The 18,197-nt window shown below is 36.3% G+C and overlaps 1 protein-coding gene, 1 long non-coding RNA gene and 1 pseudogene across 6 annotated transcripts in view; 2 read left to right on the forward strand and 1 right to left on the reverse strand.

The window, feature by feature from the left end:
• Nucleotides 1-18,197, forward strand: part of LOC144317399 (cysteine-rich secretory protein 2-like) — a 67,188-nt gene that overhangs the window by 36,966 nt on the left and 12,025 nt on the right. For 2 of the 3 annotated variants that reach the window (XM_077903703.1, XM_077903704.1), the window contains exons 2-5: nucleotides 4,952-4,988; nucleotides 12,812-12,882; nucleotides 15,754-15,870; nucleotides 17,795-17,882. In XM_077903703.1, coding sequence (XP_077759829.1) covers nucleotides 4,952-4,988; nucleotides 12,812-12,882; nucleotides 15,754-15,870; nucleotides 17,795-17,882 — 313 coding nt within the window. Of the gene's footprint in view, nucleotides 1-4,553; nucleotides 4,579-4,951; nucleotides 4,989-12,811; nucleotides 12,883-15,753; nucleotides 15,871-17,794; nucleotides 17,883-18,197 lie in introns of those variants that run through there. The other variant, XM_077903706.1, reaches the window with a different exon arrangement.
• The window catches only part of LOC144317401 (uncharacterized), a 32,191-nt gene continuing 25,286 nt past the window's right edge, over nucleotides 11,293-18,197 (reverse strand). Inside the window, exons 2-3 of one of the 3 annotated variants that reach the window (XR_013383405.1) lie at nucleotides 12,554-12,925; nucleotides 11,293-11,533 (exon numbers count right to left, since the gene is read on the reverse strand). This is a non-coding gene — a long non-coding RNA (uncharacterized LOC144317401). The remainder of the gene's footprint in view (nucleotides 11,534-12,553; nucleotides 12,926-18,197) is intronic. The other 2 variants (XR_013383404.1, XR_013383403.1) reach the window with 2 other exon arrangements.
• On the forward strand, nucleotides 16,113-17,750 carry LOC144317880 (transcription factor IIIA pseudogene; annotated as a pseudogene).

Genomic DNA, 18,197 nt, shown 5'->3' on the forward strand with positions numbered 1-18,197 from the left:
ATGAAAGGATCTCACTGATATAGTTGGGAGGGATGGGTCATAAAGGACCAACAATGACAATGGCGGATATTAGTACAGAAAAAGACAAACTAATTATGGCAGGTGAAGGAAAAGAGGTGGTTGCAAACAACCATTTTGGAAGATTGAGGTCAAACTGTAAATCCAGTATGTGTACGGTATTTTGTGACCAAGATAGCCACATTTAAAAAAACGTTTGTTTAACTTAATAATAGGGGTGCTAATATTTAATAAGCAATAAGCCTTATATATCATGGTGCACCTATGATCATATAACCATTACAATGAATATAAAGTTAGAGGAAATCTATTAAGTATTAATTATGAACCAAAAATATTTTCCCTTTTTTTAAAAGATCGTATTTATTTATTCATGAGAGAGAGAGAGAGAGAGAGAAAAGGAGGCAGAGACAGGGAGAAGCAGGGTCCCCGTGGAGCAGGGAGCCTGATGCCAGCCTCCATCCCAAGATCCTGGGATCATGACCTGAGCCAAAGGCAGCCATTTAACCAACTAAGCCACCCAGATGTCCCTATATTTTCCATGCTTATGCCATTTTCTATCCAATTCTTATGGTAATTTCCCACATAACTACCTATACCTTCGTAAATCAAACCATCTCTCAGAAACTTCAAGTACAATTCCATGGCTTACAAGAGTTAGGGACAAGTTTCTCCAAACACAGAAAGAAAAAAGCAGATAATGGGAGGGAACTAACACTAGAAATTCTTACTACATGGCAGGCAACTTACATACAGTATCACATTTTCTCACAATTAAATAAAATAATAATACTATTTCCATTTTGGGATGTGAAAAATAACTTCTCAGTACACATTGGTATAGAAATGTAATTCCTGTCCATCAGATCACAAATCCCAAGCTCTTAACAATATTTACACCATGAATTAAGTACAGAGGAGAATGGGCTCTGAGTGCTTCTAGATCTGGTCTTGCCCAGGAAACACATTGTCTCATAAAAAAAATGGCTGCACAGATGTTTCCAAGGTGATTTTATCCAAGTGGCTGCTTTAGCTTATTGAGAACTCTCACCTCACTTCACATTTATGTAAAATAAAATATATTTTAGGAACTAACTGGACACATGGCAGCCTAATGGTTAGCAGGGTTTTTTTAAATTGTTTTTTATGGTACAATCTATCTCGAGTTCTTTTGTTTTTAAGATTTTATTTATTTATTCATGAGAGACATAGAGAGAGGCAGAGACACAAGCAGAGGGAGGAGCAGGCTCCCTGCAGGGAGCCTGACGTGGGACTTGATCCCAGGACCCAGGGATCATGACCTGAGCCAAAGGCAGATGCTCAACCACTGAGCCACCCAGGCACCCCCTCTATCTCGATAGCAGTTAGAGTAATATCTAATTACTTAACTTATTAATAAACTGTAATTAAATTATACATCTGCTGAGCAGGCACTCGTCAGTTCTAGTACTTTACCCTGAAACTCATAAAGCTAGCACACACATGAAAATGAATAGAAATTACTGAATTCCTCACCCCATTGTGCCATCTACATGTTAACATGAGCACCCAGAAAGGTCTGCCAGTGCTAGGTATGTGTTATATGATTTATTAATTTATACTCCCTCATTTATAAAATTAGTATAAATACTCCTCAGTATTTGGAATCATTACAGTTTGAAAGTAGAAAAAAACAGAAATTTTATTAGTCCAACTCTCTTCATTTTTGAGATATGGAAAAAAGCCCAGAACAATTAAATAGATCCCTCCATAGATTAACCGAACCAAATGATGATAATTTAGTATGTAATGTAGATGACTGTTATATACTGAATTTTATACAACCAGAAAATAAAAGTTAATATCATAAGAACTTGGAACTTAAAAATACTAATCAGTTATGGGGTCTTTTTTCATTATGTTATTAAGGTACTATATACTTCCATTTACAAGGATAAAAGACTAAAATATTCTCCAAAATAATAAAGTCCAACAGATTACTGTCAAATCTTTTAGATCTCTGTAGTTCACAAGCTCACCTTTACTCTTACAGGAATAATCAATAGCTAAATCAGGAATAGCAATTCTATGTTTTAAAGCCACACGCACAATTTGAACAGTCTTGAGAAAACATTTTGTACACAGCAAGTGCATCTTTCCCATCATGAGGAGGATTCCATGGGAAAGGGACGACTCTGGGCTTAACAGTAGCACAGATGTGCTGGCAGAAATAATTGACTCTTTATTTGTTTGTGAGCTTCCTCTTTCCCCTCCCAGGCTTGTTGATCACATGTGGACCTGGGCCAGGTGTGGCCAGGAGCAGCGTTAGCAAAGCATTTTTCAATCCATCATCCTGGGAAAGTAGAGAGTGCCACCCTCAAAAGGGCCCTGCTGCCAACACTCAGGATCCCAGTGGCCTGGCTTAATCACATTGAGTTGCCTCTTGAAATGTCTGGTTTCTGTGAAAGGGGACCTAACACACTTATTTATTACTCTTGCCCAAGTTCTAGGTACCTTCTAAAACACAAGGAGAACAGTTTCAAAAGTTTAGATTTCAGATGTTTCTCCTTTTTTAAGATTTTATTTGTTTACTCATGAGAGACACACAGAGAGAGGCAGAGACATAGGCAGAAGGAGAAGCAGGCTCCCTGCAGGGAGCCTGATGCGGGACTCCATCCCAGGACCCTAGGATGCTCCACCAGGCATGATGCTCAACCACTGTGCTACCCAGGTGCCCCAGATTTCAAATTTTTCTATAGAAAAGGGGTCAATCCTGCGAAGTATACAAAAACACAACTCTCCCCAGAGCCAAGCAGACAGAAAGTATTTACTCTACTTGAATCTTTCATTAAAGAAGGACCAATTATGGAGAAAAGAAACCTATGAAAAAATATAGATGATAGATTCTCAAGGCACAGGTCATGACATGGCAACCCTGGAAGAGAAGGAAACACGGTCAGTGACATGCTTCGACCATGTGCCACCTTGAATCAATCCCTTGTTTTTAACATTCCAGTAACTCTCGACCTCGTTTTACCCGAATCTAAAACATACAACTTACTTATAGTACAGAAGTTATATAATAAGCAACAAGGTGTAGCAAACATCCATGGTGATGGTTTATCTCAAATTACTCTGTGAGTCTTGAGAGTGAACAAACTTTAGACCCAAACAGCAAACTTGTCCTTTGGTCCTGTTAACTGCACATGATACTGAAGCTACCAGCTCCCTTCAGGAATACAGCAGAAAAAGGAGGATTTTTTCAAAAGCCATATTGCTGAATGGTGCTGCACCACTGGGCAGATGTGGTCCAGGCACTGAGGAACACTGGTGTACACATCTGGTCCAGAAGCCCTGCCTTACCATTGATCGTCTGAACTAGAATACAGGAACTGAGCCATTGCTCAAGACATGCTGGCTGATATTCCTTCTGGTAGGCCCCTCACATCATCACACACTTTGTCAGGACTCAATATTATTTGCTAAGAAGAAATCCAGAACTGGAAAATCAGGAAATCAAGAACGAGGTTTTAAAATTGAGTTTGGGGTCAAATTCTCCTAAGGATATGCAAAGAAGTGGGAACACCCACATCGCGTCTACATGTAACACACATACTTAAAACAAAATTCATTGTTTAGAAGCAGCAAGTTTATCCAATTAGAATCTGAATGCATTGCATTATCCATTTTATTTTTTTAGAAAGACTTTTTTTAAAGATTTATTTATTTATTTATTTATTTATTTATTTATTTATTTATTTATTTGAGACACACAGAGAGAGGCAGAGACATAGGGGAGTCCTATGTGGGACTCAATCCCAGGATTCCAGGTTCATGAAGGCAGACATTCAACCATTGAGCCACCCAGACATCCCGCATTATCCATTCTAAAGGCCTAAATATTTTCACACAAAGGAGATACAATCTCTCTGCCTTACAATTTTTCAAATCAGAAAACTACAAACTAGATGTGAAAAGTCAGTTTGAGGTACACAGCTTCATGTTGCAGGACCAAACCTGAAGGGAGACCAAAGTAGGTATGATTTGCTTTAGAACACAGTAAAGAGTGGAGGGTGGAGGGTGCATCTTACACAGGGTGAGGGTGTGAGATGGAGGGTGTGAGGTGCACCGTCACACAGGGTGAGTGAGATGCACCCTCCACCTCTGCCAGCATTCCTTAGATCAAGGTTTCTAGGTCATTCTTTCCATTAGAGAATGGACCAAGTTCCAACATATACAAATAAATTTAAAAGTCTAAAAACTATTACAGTAAATTCAACATTAATTTCAGACATCCTGTACAAATTGAGTCCTGCTATAATACACTAAAGAATTATCCCCACAGCCCTCACATTGAACCAAAATTAGTTTTACTTGCAGAAATGCACACATAAGTACAAGTATCTACATTTAGTTTATATGTGGTTTCCCACAGTACCGGACACATCAGAGCTCCCAGTAAGTAAATGTGTCAACTTGTGGACTCATCTTGCATCCTGGGAAATATCCAGAAGAAAGGCATTTGCTTTAAATGAGGAAACATCTTTCCTAAACTCCATAGGAGAAAAAGCTCTGCACAAGGTCTGCAACCTGCTTATTCTTGACATAGGAAATATTAAATACCCTCTACCCAAGGTCTATAGAGAATTCAATTCTAGATGCCAAAGGGGCACTTGAGAATAAATACACAGCAAAGGTGACATCTAAGGAAATCACTTGAGCTGAAGAAAAGCCATCCAAAAAAAAAATTTTTTTTTAAAGCCATGCGGAGAATCACAAGATATTGCCAAAACTGCAGTTATACAACAAGCAATGAGACTATTGGAGTGACAAATCCTGTTTCAGACCTGTTGACTTAGATTTACTTGCACAACCATACTGGCCAAAAACAGGAAATAAGTGTAATGTACATATATTGCTCTAACCTTCTTTCTCTCCACCGTCCTTCCCACAGATAAAGCAGATGCTTCACCTGTCTCTGAGAATCAACAGTAAGTAATGTGTTTGTTTTAAGATGAACTATTTATTATGCAAATATATTTGTGTTTTTCAGTAGTAAACGGTATGTTGTAAAAGAGTATGATTTTCAAAACGTTGTTAATAACTTTTATTGAGAGTAATGAGCTTAACTTTCGTACTCTTTTTAAACTAAGAAAGTAACATGTAGCTCTACTATTCCAAACACAGCAAATTTAATATTCAAATTAAATTTTACTTTTCATTCTAAAATAAGTAATATAATTTCCATATCTATGATTTTGGAAACAATTACACAAGATCTTCCTTTAATAGAAAAATGAAAAACTAAGCATATGTGTCATGTATTCCATATTAATAATTTTACTAATATTCACATTTGTGGATATGTGTTGATACAGGCATTATTAAAATAAGGATCAGAAGCTATTTCTAATAATTTTAAATCTATTGAAACAAAACTATAGCACTGACCTACAGGTAAAAAAACTTCATTAGCAATTATCAGCATAACATACAATTTCCCTCATGAAATTCACTCAAATCAAAAAGAAAGCAAAAGACTCAGAAGTTTTCTGATCATAAGTTAATTTACACAAGCAGCTACATTTTTTAAGCCTACATTTACATGAAGATTTGAATATAATATCTGCTGTATTTTATATAAGGAAGCAATTGCCAAAAAGAACTTTTTTTTTTTTTGCAAATAAGAAATGATACCTAATGACAATATGTAAGGAGTTATTTACCCTGCAGAGGGAAGATTTTACTTTCAAAATATTTTGTTAGTGTTCTCCTCTACAGCTAGTTGCTATCCAGGGAGCTTAGGGAGGATTTACACTGCTGCCAGAGAAGATCTGGATTTTTGTCTTTTGCCAGTTAAACCAAAACCTACATCTGCCTATATGACTCACCCTCTAGGAGGAGCATCAAGGGAAATTAAACCAATGAAGATTTGCAAATCCAGGAACCACTCCATAATGTTGAGTGGTAAGATCAGCTGGTGCCCCTGAACTGAGTTCAGATTTGTAAGAGAAAGAGGTAAATTAGGAGGAAGAGTGTCAGACCTCTAAAGTAATGTCTAAATCAGATACTGTTAATAATTCCAGTAATTTCTTTTAATAAATTCAAGTAAGGGCAGTAAATCATACGTGGAAATGGGAAAACAAAAAACAAAAAACCTTGCTTTTGAGAACTGTCAAGGTGGCTCCTATTATTTAGGTATCTTTACAGATTCCCTAGATGAGAAGTCTAGAAGTTTGGCAAACTTTGTTCAGAGTCATGGGCTGCTTTCTATAGTACAGACAAATGGATGAGATGAAAGAAACTGACCAGAAGGAAGATTAAATATGACGTCAAAAGTTTGAAAAGATTGTATCAAATACTTTTCTGTGCTGATTGGTATGTAGACGTGTCCATACCCATAACGCACACATGATACACATTTGTGTTGATGCTTTTATTTTTTATTTTTAGATTTTATTTTTAGATAGATTTTATCTATCTATCATCTATCTATCTATCTATCATCTATCTATCTATCTATCTATCTATCTATCTATCTATCATCTATCATGTGTTTATTTGGAGGGAGGGAGAGCAGAAGGAGGGGCAGAATGAGAGGGACAGACTCTAAAGCAGACTCTGAGCTGAGTACAGAGCCCAATTTGGGGCTGGATCCACCACCCTGAGATCATGACCCCAGCCAATTTAAAAAGTAGAACATTTAATTGACTGAGCCACCCAAAAGCCTCTGTGTTGATTCTTTTAATGGTATTTTTTCTGGTCTAATTGTTTGAAACATTTCCATCCCCTTCTTTCAGGAGTTAGGGCTTTGAGGCCAAACTGTCTGGACTTATCCGCAGGTTCTCCTTCTGCATGCAAACATATGGCATTTTATTATTAAATATCTGATTCTGAGACTGGAAATCTGTAAACTGGGGTATTGAATAATATGTACTCTTTAGAATGTTGGGAGTTTTAATGAGCCCATAAAGAGCGACACAGTCCTTTACACGAAATACAAGATCACCATAGGATAGCATTATTATATAGCTCACTTAGAGGCACAGGGATATGGCTCTGAAAACTTGCATGTAAAGCATTTCATCTATTTATAAATTTAATCTCTATTCATCTTTATGGGTAATGCTTAAGAAGGATCTGGTGTTTATTTTCTCCATATAGCAAAGGAATTTCCCCCAAATCAAATGCTAGACAATCTGCTCTTCCTATAATGCTCTTTTATGCTACCTTGTTTGGTCTGTCTCTTAAATTTTCTATTCACTTTCATTGACCCATTTTTTTCATTCCTAATATAACATCCACATTTTTGTCAACACAAGTTTGAAGTCTATTTTATTAACTAATATGAAAATATACCCCAATTAATCATTCTTATAAAAGGTATATTCAGTTATTCATGGGCCAATCAGAATTTTTATTAGAGTTATAATTTTCACATTAATTTATTTAGGATTGATATCTTTATTATATTAACACATACCATTGCACACACACACACATGCATACATACTAGAGGTTCTAAGAGAATTAATTCTCCTCAGATTTTCTCACTATCTTTTCGCTTCTATCATTTTTCCAGAGTTTATATCAAGGTGCTAATAAAAAACCTGCCTATTTTGACAGCATGACTGGAACAGAAGCCTACAAGCTTACCTTTTAAATGGACACTTTTATGAATTCCCCTCTTAGGAACTAAATAAATTCTCCTTAGTTTAGAATTTGAAAATCCTTACTTCCATAGAATGGATTTTCAGGCAAGGTATGCCTGTATAATTTTTGTAAATATATGTTTTTCATTAATTAAGAAGAAGTGGTATCCTGTCTTTAGAGAAAACAACTCATTTATCTTTTTAAGTGAGTGTTTCAAACTTAGTGGTGGTCCTAAAATAAATGTAAAGAAGCAATAAGATGCTATAACTTAATTGTATATATGTAAATTTATGCTTCAGAAAGGCACAATCTGCGCTGCTATCTATAATCAGTAGTAAATTATCAACACTTAGAATCGTAAATCTTTGAAATCCCTTTGACTTTTCTCTAGTCATACTTATGAGAAATTACTGATCTCTTGAAAAAGGGAAAGTTATGAATGACAGAGGAGAAAATCTTATCAAAGGAGAGACTTGGTGACAGCATGTGGCAAAATAACTCTCTTAAGGGAAATGATTTAGAAGGAATCTAAGGTTTGTTCCTAAGGAAATCGCAGAGGAGATGTATAACGACACACGTTTAGAAATTATCTACATGCAAGTAAGTGACAGGAAGAGGCAGTTACTTTCCTAATTCTTCCTGATGTTTTCTGTGTGACTCTACCAAATGGAAGTGCAAATAAAATATATCCTATCTGCACCTGCTATTTAGGGAGGCCCTGGGGGTGAGACCTGAGGTGGAAATGAATGTATTGGTCTTCCAGTTGATAATAGGTTTTTATCATATTTACTGTATCTGAAATACTTAACTTCCAGAGCTCTGTTTTATGCCAGATTCTTCCCTGTCCTTCTACAAAAGTCCAAGAATATGCCAAAGCAAAAGAAAATAAAAGTTTACATTTTGCACACATGGGAAAGTACAGCCAGTTCACACTGTGGGCACTAGAATGATGGGCTCCCCTAACAAAATGCTAAGATTGAGGGCGGGCAGGAATCCTGTCTCGTTAACTTGACCATTCTCAAAAATATCTAGCATACTATCATGGGTAAAGTATGTAAAACCTGATGGATGTCTATCTATTAAAGGAAATTGATTGCTGCTGACTTGCAAAAAAGGGAGGATCGTTTTTTTCTCTTTTGCTCTTACATTTTCTAGGAGGCCCACTTGAGGCCACAACAGAAGGATGTGCATGCTCAAGGACACTAGTGTATCAGAGTCCCCTGGAGACTTTGTAAGCTCCTGTCTTTCTGTCACTGAGCAAATATAGAGTGAGCCATCTTTACACGCAATGCAGTTACAGAAAAAAGTCAAATGCAAAGAAATTAAGGGAAATAAAACCATGAACATGAATCAGAAAAATTTAATAAAATCAGATTTTATTCGGTGGGCTTTGAATGTTCCTACCCAGAGACAAGCCTCTGAGTTTCTTTGGGGAAAGGGACTTAGAAAGCTTCATATTCTTAAGTGATGTATCTAAAATCCAGGTTAAGGACTAACATCATCAGAGGCATAAGGGGCATATGATCAAAGAATAATGAAGTTATTAATGAGAAGCCCATCCTGACTAGAGTTATGGGAGAAAAGATTACCCTAATGAATTCTGTACCAGGTTGGGTTCTTCAGGTCACAAAATCTGAGACACAGAAGTTAAAGAAAACATTTGGGATCAATTCTGTAGGAAGGAAGGGGAGAGAAGCAAAATTACTCCAAGGTAGAAGTGAAGTTGTAATGTAGTCTTATGGGAGGCTTCAGCCAATCAACTGAAGTGCCTGCAAGCTGAGGGATTTCTGCGGGCAACACTCCCTGCTAAGGGCACAGGCATCCCACTTGATAATACAAATAGTCATGTTAATGCTAAGACAGGATGTCTTAATGTATTTTTTTTTTCTATTTTCAAATTGCTCTAACAGCACTTACCTCATTCACAAGAACTGTATGACGTGATCCTATGTCACTAGTGTAACCTGATAAAGATTTCCAATTTCATATAGCTAGTTAAAGATGAGCTGCGGAAAACAGAATTAAGGACAACACCCAGGCTTCTTAACACCTATAGTGCACTCTTCCTGTTCTCACAGTACCAGGTGTCAATTTTCAGTGTTCAGATTTGCCCAATACAGGGCCAGGCATCTCTAAGAAACAAAAATAGCTTTTTTGGACCCTAACTTTATATGTTTGCTTTATACAGAATTAAGTTAATTTTTCTTTCCATATTTTTTCTTTTCTGTCTTCAATTTTTCATTTTATTATCCCATCTCTTCTGCTGTTCTACCTAAACATTACAGTATAAACAAAACCTCTTATTAGTGTTATAAGTAATATTATAATGCTCTAAACAAGTTTAAATTTCCAAAATAGTGTAGAAACATCTGCATAATTTGTATCTTTTGTAGAACCCTTATAGGAAATGTTTCCAATTTTGTGATTTTCATCCCAATTATTTCCCTTCCTATTCTATTTACTAAATGGACAAAAATATCTCATTTAAATGCCAAAAAAGTTCTCCATTATTTCACCAAACTTACATATACACAGGGTATCATATCAATATTTTCAATACCATAAAATATTTGAGCTTTCTAAGTTTGATGAGTTTTATTTTATATTTGAGGAACAACAGAAAAAGATTGACTTTATTGTTCAGATTGCGTTAATTTTTTCCCTAATTTTCTAAAATGTGCTTAGTAATCCACCAGCTGTTTAACAGTCACTAAAAGATTTATAGTAATGCATGCCTTTTTTTGTCAAGGCAGAAAATTCATTAGATGCTTTCATTCTTACCTGGAACTCCATGCCCCAAGAAGAATAATACAGTTTAGTGGGAAATGGATATTGATGTTAAGAGAAATCTTGGGTTCTGGCCTAGCCATACACTACCTAGAAATGATACCATCAGGAAGTCAATTTAATACCACTGTGCATCTGTTCTTCTTTTATGTGGTCAACATAATGTTTAAACTATTAGCTACACCAGGTTGCAAAAGGCAACTAATAGGTTTGACAAAGTCAGAGGCACTTTCCCAAGACTTAATAATCTTTCTGCAAAAAAAGGCTTTTTCTTTTTTCTAAGTACTGTAATTACAGTAATACAGCGTCATTATAGAAAATGCAGAAAAGGATGTCTCACCAGATGAAGATAAACTCATCTCTTGCATTTCCATTTAATCTCGTTTGTTCTTTCCCTGTCTTTTTGTCTGATGGTTAACTTTGTGGGAGAAGGGGATGAGGTCCTTTTTCTGTTACTGTCCTCCAGGAGAACAATAACATAGTATCTCAGATCTCCCTACACATCAAGGTTGTCAATATCACAATGCAATAAAATTTCTTCTGTTACCTTATCTTAAATATGACCGTAAATATATGACATAGTTTTTGTCATCTATAGGTAGCTCTAGAAGATTTCAAATTACTACATTTTATGAACCTTCAGACTCATTAAAAAATAACCTAACCTTCAGGGCAGCCTGGGTGGCTCAGTGGTTTAGTGCCGCTTTCAGCCCAGGGCTTGATCATAGATACCGAGAATCGAGTTCCACGTCAGGCTCCCTGCATGAGCCTGCTTCTCCCTCTGCCTGTGTCTCTGCTTCTCTCTCTACCTCTGCGTCTCTCATGAATAAATAAATAAAATCTTTAAAAAAAATTTTTCTAAAAAATAACCTAACCTTCAAATATCAACTATTGGAATGTGTGTGGCACTGCTTGGGCTACCGTAACAAAATACCACAGACTGGGTGGTGTGAACAACAGAAATTTATTTTTCTCACTGTTCTGAGGGTTCAAAGTCTGAGGCCAAGGTACAGGATAGTCAGTTTCTGGTGAGACTTCTCTTTTTGGCTTGCAGACAGCCACCTTCTCACTGTATTCTCACATGGCATCTTCTTACCTGTATGGAGATGAGAGAGGGAAAGAGAGAGAGAGAGAGGACTCTCTGGTGTCTCTCTTTACATGTATGCTAATCCTATTGGAAAAGGGTTCATTCTTATGACCTCATTTAATCTTAATTACTTCCTTAGAAACCCAAATACAAATACAGCCACACTGGCAACTAGGGCTCCAACATATGAATTCTGGGAGGGCACAAACATTCATCCATAATGGAAGCCAAGGATTTCCCATATACTATTTTGTTAACTTTGAAGCATAAGCATTTTTTTGTTATAACACATTGGAGACATAATTGTTATGTCTAATACACTCTAACAAGAGGATATATTCTAATTTATCTGGACATTTTATCTCCCTATGATTGAGCATATAATAAATTATAATGATTTCCCCTTATAAATATTAATGTAATAAAATTGTATGTCTAAATCTTTTCCAGTTTTTATTTCCTCAGGATTTCAAGGAGTTAAATTAGTGAGGCAACGATGAGAATTTATTAAAAGTATTAATATGGATTGGGTGGGTTAATCTAATCTTGAAAGTGAGAAATCTACCTCCTGTTTTTAGATCCAGAAGGAGAATATTGCCTTTTTAAGGGGGATTTGAGGCATTGTAATAAAAGAAAAGGTTTGAATGGAAATGAATGAGGACATTGGCTGCATAGGTATAGTTGAAAGAGTAGTTGAAAGTATTAAAGAAAAGTACTAACTTCCCAATGGATTTATCTAGAGTTCTAAGAATGACAAGTATCTTATATGAGACAGACTCATAGCAGGAAAGAAATGACAAATGATAACTAATAATTTGAAAAGATCTTAATGACAGTATATTTAAAAGGATTAAGAAGGGCTTAGGGAAACCAGCAAGAACTAATATGGTAATACCCAAGTATTATTAGCATTTGGGAGCTATTACTTCTCCTGAATGGGCAATGTGGAGAAGCCATTTCCAGAACCAGAAACTAGCTACATAGACAAGAGTGTAGAACTAGGGTAAAATTGGGTAGTATATACTTAACATTTATAGGTGTATTTCAAAGGCTTCAATCAAGTACTTCCTTTTGTTCTGTGGATCTCCATTGGAAGGTTGCTTCTGGGTAAATCCATTATCATTCTACTGGCATCATGTAACAAACCTTTTGTTATATAACTAATAAATTTGGAATAACTGAGATCATTACATTGTTATGTTTTGGTTTTTCTCTCTGTATTCCTCAGAAGTTCATACACTAAACAGTCCAATGCAGATCTTTGTTCCCTTTATTTTGTTTTCCCAGCAATGGCCTTATTCTTGGAGTTGCTGTTCCTGGCTGTTGTGTTGCTTCCATTCTTTCCTGCAAATGGACAGGTATGGTCGAAGCTGAAAATATTTTTAGAACATGTGGAGCAACCTTGGGGAATAGAAAGATATTAGATCAATTTTCAAAAGTGAAAAGGAAGACACAGGTACATCACAAAGTACTCTTTGGTTGCTGAAGTACTTAAAACAAGTCTAAGGCATGGTGACCAATATTATAGCCTCTGGCCACATGAGGGTGTTGAATACTGGAAATACAGATGGTTGGAACTGAGATCTGCATAAATACATAGCAGAATTCAAGAGTTGGTGAAGAAAGAAGGTAAAATATTTCATTAATTTTAGTATTGATTGCATGATGAAAACATATTTTTAATCTGTCAGATAAGTATATTATAAATATCAATTTAATCTGTTTCTTTCTTTTTTTGAAGTGGCCACCCAGAAATTAAAATTACATTTGATGCTATAATTATATTTCTTTTGACAGCAATGCTTTACAGGTTTAAAAGCTAATGAAACTCTTCCTGTTTAAAGATCTTTCGTGATTTCCTTTTATTTAAATCAATATAATCCTCACAGAAAACTAACAATTTATTTATATAATCTCAAATTTATATTACCTCAAATGCTTCACATACATCACCACATTTATTTTCATAGTCATTATGTAAGAATAATTATACCTATTTTTTAAATTAAAAAAAAGAAACTTTAGTAAAGATCTTAAATATTTGGATTTTTCATGTTTTACAATTATTATATAAAGGATAAAATGTTCTAATTATTTCTAATATGCTGTTATGCTGTTTCACTTTAATAATCTTAAGAACAGAATCAGGGATCCCTGGGTGGCTCAGCGGTTTGGCGCCTGCCTTTGGCCCAGGGCGCGATCCTGGAGTCCAGGGATCGAGTCCCACGTCAGGCTCCTGGCATGGAGCCTGCTTCTCCCTCCTCCTGTGTCTCTGCCTCTCTCTCTCTCTGTCTATGATAAATAAATAAATAAATCTTTAAAAAAAAAAAAGAACTGAATCAATTAATCCCTTAAAAGTTTGGTGGGTAGGTGCCTATATAAGGTGTCTATCTTCTGATCAGAAAAACTCTGAATGTGAAGTTTGGTCAATGCAGTCTGTTTCTACATTCTTCTTTAACTGAGAAAACAAGATAACTAGCACTCCTCAGCCAGGGATCAGACACTAGTTCAAAACTCATGTGGCATTCAGAAATATAGTCATTATGTTACCATAATTAATTTTCAATCTGCAGATAATTTTTTCATCACCTAGGTCTTCATTCAAAAAGTTTGCTACCTTCTGAATCTCTTTTCTAAAGATTTTTTTTAAAGATTTTATTTATTTGAGAGAGGGCGAGAGACAGAGCGAGTACCAAGACTTTATTTAATAATTTTAGAGCGACAGGGCACATGCAGGAAAGGGCAAAGGGAGAGGGAGAAAGAATTGAAATAAATTCTTTAAGGGTAGATAGATACCTTGTTATATCCATTTTATGCTCAACACTCTTCATATTCCCTGTAACCTAATAAAAGCTTTCTGGAAACTCATTTAAAAACAACAACAAAGACATGTCTTCAGTAGGATTTGTATCCACAAAGCAAGATAGTGTAAGAAGGAGGAAATAATGACTTTTTTCTCAGGGACCAAATTTTTGAAGTGTTTGGAAATGAAATTCTATTAAGCAGATTTTTGAAAGTCAATAGGAAACATCCAAGGATGTTATTTTATGCTTTATTATAAAGCAGAGGTGGGCCACGGCTAATATTTCACAGGCACATCCTTTCTAGCTTAGGATTTAGTAGCTGGGAATGTGCTAAACCTATGAATACAATGAAATTCACTATTGGTCCCTGTCCTTAGGAACATACAAGCAAGTGGGAGAAATAGGCCCAAAAATAAATAGTGACAACAACAAACATGGTTAAACCTAAGTTTGCACTATTTGGAGAGCTTTGAGGAAATTCAGTATTGGAGGAAAAACAGAATAACTTACTCCAATGTATCAGGGAAAATCACCAAAGGGCCCTATCTGTTCAGAGTTAGACTTGAAACTCTTGCTCATACAACATAACAGCAATTTGTAATTTTAAGTCATCAAATATCTTAGACCTTGTGGGAACAATTACATACTGTTCTCTATCTCCACGCTAGACACCCTGGCCCCGCACACACACACAGAGAATGATAAAATATACCAAAAATTTCAGCAGCTGATTTAATACTAAAAAGAAACAGACTCGGCAATGGCCCATTAATTGGATGACTTTGTTCCCTCTAAATGGCCTTGGAAATTTTTTAATATTGCAAAATTATCTTCTGAGTGACTCCATGAAATTAGATCATGATAAAATAGATTACAATATCTACCATAATAGGAAGAATAATTTTACTGGAGCATTGAATGCACTTTGAACCTGAACATTCCTTCCCTAACTACATTTTAAATACATTATTTCTCTAAATACAGACCATATCAGGTCAAGGTTTCCTTAAAACCTAAGATGAATTTGAGGCCCACTCTCATTCCACCTGCTGCAGCCTGTTCAAAAGTGAATGAATATGTTTTAATGTTTCTACTGCGTACTATTAAGATTATAAAATAATATCACTCATATGGCTAGAAAAAGCACAATTAGAGTTCTCTTGAAACTAGAAATTGGTATCTGTGGCCTCAAAGGAGATTTTAATTTGTCATGCCATGAATTTCATCCTCATTCTCCAAGCTTCAAATGCTTCTTTCGTATTTGTCATAGCTTTGGCTCAGGTTCATTGGCAATGCTTAACAACTAATATTGACTTGAACTGAATGCTTTTCAAAATGATCTTTGCTCTCTTGAATTCACTTATTCATTCTTAAATGCAATTTTAACAAATGTAGAAGGGTAACTTTAATGTTATTTCCCTTTAGGGTCCTTCCTTTACTGCTTTGTTAACCACTCAAACGCAAGTCCAAAAGGAGATTGTAAATAAACACAATGAACTAAGGAAATCAGTCTCTCCACCTGCCAGCAACATGCTAAAGATGGTAAGAGGCAGTGATAAAGGCTAGTGTGTGAATCAGCAGTGATTAGAGCAGGGAGCTGGTAACTGGCATCTCTGAAGAACTTTGCTTACAAGTTTTGTTTCTGTTTTACTATTTCATTTGAGCTGTGTAATGTGGGCAGAGCAGAAACTAATTTTCCTTATAATGGTTAAATAATTTGTCAAGGTTACAGGGCTATTAAGTTGGGAAGGCAAAATTAGAAGCCAAATCTTCGGACATCAAATATGAAGTCATTGCAATTTTGTTCACAATCTACCCTCGTCTAAAATAAAGGAGGCCCCCGCTCTGGGCTTGGAGTTTGTAAAAGATCGCCTCGTGATTCCGAGGTGCGGCTACGTTTAGGAGGCACGGAGAAAGCACACGGCCAAATAGACCCCTAAAGAAGACAAACCAGTAACAGACCATTTGTTTGTGACCATGAAGGCTGTGGCAAGGCCTCTGTCAGGGACTGCCATCTGAGCCGCCACATTCTGATTCACACTGGGGAAAAGCCATTTGTTCCTACAGCTAGTGGCTGCGATCAGAAATTCAACACAAAATCAAACTTGGACAAACATTTTGGAACGCAAATACGAAAATCAACGAAAACAATATGTATGCACTCTTGAAGGTTGTAAGGAGGCCTTCGAGAAACACCAGCAGCTGAGAATCCATCAGTGCCAGCACACCAGCCAGCCGCTGTTCAGGTGTGCCCATGAAGGCGTGGGACACACCTCACCTCACCCAGCAGGCCGAAGCGACTCGGGAAGGTCCACCAGGGCTATATGTGTCAAAAAGACAAATGCCCCTTTGTGGCCAAAACATGGACAGGGCTCCTAAAACATGTGAGAGAAACCCATAAAGGACATAAAATGTAAAGTATGCCAGAAGACACTTAAGTGCAAGGATTACCTTAAGCAGCACATGAAAACCCACGCCCCAGAAAGGGACGTGTCCCTTCTCTTGTGTCCAAGAGAAGGCTGTGGCAGAACCTCCACGACTGTGTTCAATCTCCAGAGCCACGAGGAGAGGCGCCCATTCACCTGTGAACAGGAAGGCTGTGGCAAAACGTTTGCAATGAAACAAAGTCTCACTAGGCAGGCTGTTGTGCATGACCCTGACAAGAAGAAAATGAAGCTCAAAGTAAAACGATCTCGTGAAAAACAGAGTTTGGCCTCTCGTCTCAGTAGCTATATCCCTCCTAAAAAGAAGCAAGAACAAGGCTTACCTGTGCCTAAGAACGGAGAGACCTTAACTGTACCGAAGACAAGGTGCTCTCAACAGTTGCAATCCTTACCCTCAACTAAACCTCACATTGCTTTTTTTAAACGACACACACTAGCGAGCTATTTCCTCTCAGAACCACATTTTTCTTTACTAAACTCACTGATGCACATCTGAAAAATAAAATAAAATAATAAAATAAATAAAATAAAAAAGGAGGTCCCTCTCCCTCAAATCAGAGCCATGTAGGGTAAGTAATAGTCCACTTTCCAAGACACGATCCATAAAAGCTAGATATTTCCCATTTGAATGAAATGGTTTGCAAGTGGAATTGGGAATGATCTAGGTCAGTTTATTACTATTGAAGTATAATTTAAAGAGTTCACATATTGATAAATATTTAGTCTAGCACTATTTACTAAAAATCCTAGGTGTGGCTCCTGTGTTATTATAAATTGTCAGATATTGTATTCGATATTTCTCTCAATAGACACATCATTTATGAACTTCTCATGTGGAAAGTGGCACTGGAGCAGATAAACACACACAACTAACAAAAAGATCTTATCATACTAATGATAATTAATATATCCAGGGAAGTTTTAAAGTGGTGTAAATTAAAGATTATAAAGATTAAGATTATAAAACATAAGTTTCACTGGAGTTGAATCTTCAAGTGTATTTTTTTTCTTGTGACATTTAGGAATGGAACAAAGAAGCAGCAGCAAATGCCCAAAAGTGGGCAAACAAGTGCACCTTAGAACATAGCCCAGCAAAGGACCGAGAAACCCGTATGTAAATGAGTAAATATTTGTTAATAAATGAACAAGTAAAATAATATTGGAAAGATCAAATAGAATTGTGGAACATTGTGGTATGTTGTAAGAAGACTTAGTGAATAAATGTTGCTTATATTGCTCTCTTAAAAAATCAAACTATCTGTAGAAGGAGAGAGAATTATAAGTATCATTTTGTCCTTGATTGTTTACATTATACAAATAATTTCTAAAGCAATACTTCATTCGTTCCTCTCAACCAGCTCATGAGTCAACAGGTCATTTATCATCATTTCTCCAGCTTCAAAGATTAAGGACATAGGAGAAATA

This window comes from Canis aureus, chromosome 7 (genome assembly GCF_053574225.1).
Source record: "Canis aureus isolate CA01 chromosome 7, VMU_Caureus_v.1.0, whole genome shotgun sequence".
In the NCBI taxonomy this organism is placed as follows: Eukaryota; Metazoa; Chordata; class Mammalia; order Carnivora; family Canidae; genus Canis; species Canis aureus.